The sequence below is a fragment of the Anneissia japonica genome, unplaced genomic scaffold (assembly GCF_011630105.1).
Source record: "Anneissia japonica isolate Jap-2015-1 unplaced genomic scaffold, ASM1163010v1 scaffold670_len1213532_cov191, whole genome shotgun sequence".
In the NCBI taxonomy this organism is placed as follows: domain Eukaryota; kingdom Metazoa; phylum Echinodermata; class Crinoidea; order Comatulida; family Comatulidae; genus Anneissia; species Anneissia japonica.
Genome location: NW_022693499.1, coordinates 1,166,981 through 1,172,846, shown reverse-complemented (window position 1 = coordinate 1,172,846; position 5,866 = coordinate 1,166,981). Strand labels below are relative to the sequence as shown.

General features: G+C 31.8%; 1 protein-coding gene across 1 annotated transcript in view; it reads right to left on the bottom strand.

Annotated features, from left to right (window-relative positions):
* Nucleotides 1–802: 802 nt before the first annotated feature.
* Nucleotides 803–5,866, bottom strand: part of LOC117100778 (multiple epidermal growth factor-like domains protein 11) — a 7,417-nt gene continuing 2,353 nt past the window's right edge. The window contains exons 3-6 of the mRNA XM_033240595.1: nt 4,453–4,517; nt 4,160–4,295; nt 3,202–3,242; nt 803–2,769 (exon numbers count right to left, since the gene is read on the bottom strand). Coding sequence (XP_033096486.1) covers nt 2,471–2,769; nt 3,202–3,242; nt 4,160–4,295; nt 4,453–4,517 — 541 coding nt within the window. The 3' untranslated portion in view covers nt 803–2,470. The remainder of the gene's footprint in view (nt 2,770–3,201; nt 3,243–4,159; nt 4,296–4,452; nt 4,518–5,866) is intronic.

Sequence of the window (5,866 nt, the reverse complement as noted above, 5' to 3'; positions counted from 1 at the left end):
CAAAAATGTTATATATGTTTTTTTTTAAGATTCAAGAAATCTACTTGAGCAACCCACGAATCACCCTTCTTGAAACTTGCCTGATTCACTCTTATCAACCTACATTACATTTTAGTTTTTTTAGAATTTGAATTAATATGCCTAAACTAATGAATATATATACATATTATTATTATTGTTATATGTTATATATTTGCATACAAATGTATAGATTTATAAATAGGCATATATACATTATATAAAATATATATAATGCATATGTATATATATAGATAATGTTCAAATTCATATATAGTATTTATTATAATATATATGTATATCATTAATAGATATATACTATATTATATATGACTTAAACCAACAGATGCACTGATTATGTTTAAATAACATATTATACATTTGAATAATGCTTATATATGTATATAAATCTATGTATTCAACAACAATATATTATGATTATATGTATATATATGTATAGGTCAGCCATAAATTATATGATATAAAGTATATAATACTCATATACATATAATATAATGTATAGGCCTATATAATATATAATATAATATATATAGGCCAATACCAGCATAATGTATATATGCTATAAAAACTGATGATATATTTAAAAATACCTTTTAATTCTGTCTTTTCGTTGTGATTCTTATGTTTCTGGTACATCGTTTCAAATGGAAATATAGAGCTTTGTTAAATATTTAAATATTTCTGCGTGTACATAATACACTTTATGCTTTATAGTCCAAAAGATTAGCAAATTGAACATATAAATCAAATTAGTTTATGAAAATAGATATTTTGACTCTTTTATTGACTTACTGTAAAAAAAATCGACACAATCAAGAAAGATTTATGAATATTACAGAATAGTAATTAAAATACACACCATTGTGATGATTGTATATCGTATCAAGCGTTTTTATATTTTCGTCTACAATAGTTAAGTTGTAGCTAGTGGCCATTGCGATCATATTATAATATTTTCAAGATCTTGTAATGTAATTCGAAAATTATCTCAGAGCACGTTGAAAAATTAACTCAAACTTTTTATTTTCGCCGGATGGATTCCGCCGTTCGTTTTAGATAAATAAACACAATATCTGCACAAAGATAATTTATTATCCATGTGTATACATACTTTTGATTGGAAACCGTTGAATTCATGCAAAAGGAGACATGAATAATAAAACACGTGTAAAATGTATAAAAATGTCATAGGCCTAGTTAATGATATAAAATATTAATGAACAGCAAAATGACGGTGATAATGACACTGATTGTTAATTGTAGAATAGAAAAGTACCCTGGTTCTTATATATTTACTTATTTCTCCATATTAATAATATAGGCCTAAATAATACTATTTAATATAATTAGTCCAACTGTCTCGCTTTGCTAAAGTGTCAACGTAATCAATTTACGTCAATGACCAATATTCTGTTAGCAGAACTGTTAACATTAATAATAATAATAGAAAACAATTATCAATGCGAAATTATATTTATTAAAATAAATAGAGATCTATAGTGATTAGGTTTTGTCGATGGAGTGTTTCCTTAAATCATTAAATTAAAAAACAAATGGGTGGTAGTAGTGTTACAATTTATTTAAAGTATAGCCCATATTAGCTCATATTCATAAAAAATTACTGTATTGTGGAAGGTGTAACATATTTTATATTAGAGGTTTATATTGTATTTTATTTGATTTATTTTCTTCTTTATTCTGCGTAGCGTGATCAGTGCAAAAACAGGATAGCAATGCTAGTAATAATAGCTATATAATAATAATAACATATCACGTGAAGAGGCGTCGGTAACGGTTACAGTTTAATCTTAGAACACATCCAATGAGTGCCAGTAGAAAGTCCGTAAGGAAGAGACTTCAGTTAATCTTTTAATTTTTTTTAATTGAAAACCAATACCACCTCAAGATGTTATTAAAGAACATCAAAAAGTTGCAACATTGTTTATATCATTCCGATTTAGCATATAAATCCATATATTAAAGCATACTACTTAAGTGCCGTATTCTGTTCCGCACATAATTGAATTAAAGTGTTTTTTTAGTACATTTCTAGTCAGTTTATTTCAAAACGTCTGAAAACAATTGTAGAAAACGTCTGGAGTCTATAAACTCAAGTGTGATACAGTAATAATAAGATAATTTTTCCTGGAATAAATTAACTATGTACATTAGTGTAAATCCTATAGCAACCAAGTTAAACGTTAATTAACACTTAAATGTTTGATGTCAAGACTTTGTTTACAGGAGTATTACGTACGGTAGGCCTACATTCTGACGTCAACATGCGCGCCTGAAGAGATGAGGCTAAAGGCTCAGTCATAGACAGAAAAGCTTAGATAAGATCATACTAATATTAGCGATTTAACTTTATGACATAAATGGGAATGTTAATTCATATATCGGAAGTTTATTCTCTTTCGAAAGTGCTAAATCAATCAGTTCCGTCGAAACTGCTTCCAGAGCTGAACGACGACGACGACGAGCTACCGGCTGAATGACTTGCAGTCGAAATGTCATTTTGACTCATTGTATCTTCATGGTCCGCCATTTCGGGTCTTTTACTTGGAATCAGGTAACCTTCACCGCCGGATATTATGTATTCAGGATTGTAGATACCCGATGGTTTATTATCGATAATTTCTAGATAAGGTTCATCTTCACCAATGGAATCGTATACAGGTTCGTTGTTGAATGGTCTCGTTTCAGCTGGCCGTGGTGGTGGCTGTGGACCTGTAGCAGAATATTTACAACTTCATATAAAATCTGATGATAGAAACTTAATTCTGCTGACATTATTACTCAGGGATAAATTAAATTTAAGTAAAGAAAACACACCTATGCATAATGCGTAGGTGTAATTTTAACACAACGGACAAAGATAGCCTGGCCTAATGTAATCCTCCTACATGTTTAACTATGGTAATTTTTCTATAGCACTTGATGAACATGTCAACATAACGTATAATGAAATATGTTGTATAAAACCAAATATCTCTATTTCATTTTGTGAATAAATGAAATTATAAACATTAGAACAAATAGGGCCTACGTCTATAAAAGTAGCAGCCAGGTAGCAACGGCCGTAACTAAGTTTTACTTTTTCGAATTTTCTGTCATTACATAGAACCAAATAATGAGGATAATATACACTGTTGTACTTACCATTGGAGAATAAGGGTAGCTTCGTTTCCATACTAAAGGAGCTGAAAAAAATAGTTCTTTTTTTTTACTATCAATAACCAGAAATATAGTCAAAACACACAATATTTCAAAATGCAGGCCCAATATGTCCACAGCCTCTGTAAAACATGGAAAACGCTCATCATTACAGTATATTTCTGTAATAATAAAGAGACACAGACCAAAAGATGAAAAACATGAAAGTTACAAATGACAAATTGCGTATGAAAGAACTGAAGATAACCTAACAACCTAAAAATACATAGGCCTATACTGTATTTATTCGAATAAATGCCCGCTTGAATAAACTCTCCCTCGAATAAACGCCCCCTCGAGAGCCTCATTTGGAATTCAAGCGCCTCCCTCGAATAACCGCCCAGGGGCGTTCCTTTTTTCCTCGAATAAACACCCCGCCCCCAAATGACTGTAAACAAAACTAATGGAAGCAACATCATTCTCAACACATTATATTACTATGATGTTCTTTCTAACCTGGTTGGGATCAATTAGTCTTTATGATCACCTAATAACACATTTTTCGGTAATGTGTCGTAGTTCTACATTTACAGCCAGTGAAATTAAGAGGCGTTTATTTGAGTATACAGTATAGTATCCATTTTACACAAAAAACAAACGCCTCCCCCTCGAATAAATGCCTCCCTCGAATAAACGCCCCTCAAAAAACCATTCAACAATAAATGCCATGGGGCTTTATTCCAATAAATTATTTCAATTATGCCAGCAATTCACAAATATGGTACAGCCCCTAACAAGAAACTCAAACTAACTTTTGCATCACAATTCACATTAAAACAAGATTTGTTAAAAGTGTCATTATTATTAAATTATGTTATGATGATAAACAATGTTATATAATATCAATTATGGTGTTTACATAGATTCTACAGGATACCTTGTCTTAATAAATAAATATAAATACCGTGGTTGAACTCTAGTTCTTTTCATACAGTAAACGGCAAACACAACAAGAAACAGAAATGTAACGGCGCCTGCAGCAACTGCAATACCAATTTTAATGGGCGGGTTGGTCTCTAAAAATGGTGGTTCTTCATCGGCTAAAATAATGATAATAATATCACAGTATTACATAGTACTGCAGTAGTATTATAATATTATAGTAGTAGTAGCAGCAGCAGCAGCAGCAGTAGTAGTAGTAGTACTACTACTACAGTACTTCGGCTTTGCCGAAAGGTCCATTATGAATTACGTTACCTATACACGTTCCGTTGGCTGGTTGGCAATTTCCACCTGGTTTACAGTAGCTGACTTCATTACACCTAATAATTGAGAAAAAAGACATCTTAAGAAAATAAACCCATATTCCCTACCTTTATGAGACGTGAATATTATTTGATACGATATTACAACCAATACGATTTTTATCATATTTTGAATAATTTTAATCAAATCATTAATGTATAGTGTGCGCTAAAGTAACATACTACACGCCGGGGCGGAAGCGGTCCGACAGCGTAGGTCAGGCAAACGCATGACCATAGGGCTAATGGGCTGAGATACATATTAGAATTATAGGCCCTAATTATGGTTTTAAATGTTAAATTATCTTGTAAATATCAGTGTTCTTCCGAAGCCCAATTTTCCATTGTGACAGGGAACTTGGCCTCCGTGAGTTGGCCTACTCTGCTTGTCGACAGCGAATCGGTTGTGTGTGACAGGCTGCGTTCACGGGGTTTGGGAAGGCTACGTGACACCGGCCTTATTTATTTCAAGAACTAAGTTCCCTTCGTTAATTATCAAAGCACTTGTGGTCGTTGCTGGGATCAGAAAACAGCTTTTGGCCTTTTTAACTCATTTTTAATCATTAACTTAAAATCAATAAAACATTATAATTACTGTATTGAAAACAGTTGATTTTTCTTTTGAAATCCATATTGAAAAATAATTATTTTGATATGCTGATATTGAAATCAAAATTTTAAGCCTATTATAACCCTAATTTCAATGTTCCCTGTTATAACCAAACCAATATTCAGTCTATTTCAAATTATTTTCATTCCCTTCTTCGAAAGTCACTTATATTTTTGCATTCCCATGATGCTAAATCAAACACTGTAGGTATTTGAATGAAATAATTTGTGATGTTTAATAAAGCACGATAATTATAAAAATTATTGCTTCGCTCAGACTGTTTTGTGAGTGCATGATATTTTATTATCATAAAATTTAATTGCATAGCCTTTAAAAGGTCTGACATATTCCGAGTGTGATGATGTTCGTTTGTTAGAATTATACCAGATTTTTGATATATTTAAATTGAACTTCTATTGGCAACATAGCCTACGCACTCTGAAAAACATTTTAAAGGTTGATAGTGCTATTTCAATTCCGAGTGCATCTGGAGGTGCCTGATTGATCAGTTGTATCCATCGCCCATTGTTGTCAAGTATAATATCCTTTTGTGTTCATTAAAGCTAGTGTTTTTTTAAGCTTGGTACCAACTTGAGCTGAGCATTTGGCTAACAATTAGCCAAACGGTATGGTTCTTGCACGCCAGGGCCCGGGTTCAATACCCTGCTCTGCATCGAGTATTGAATTCGGGTCTTTTATAATAAGAAAGACGCTCAGCTCCTCGAATAACCCTCTCAGGAGAGTTAGACGAATTAAG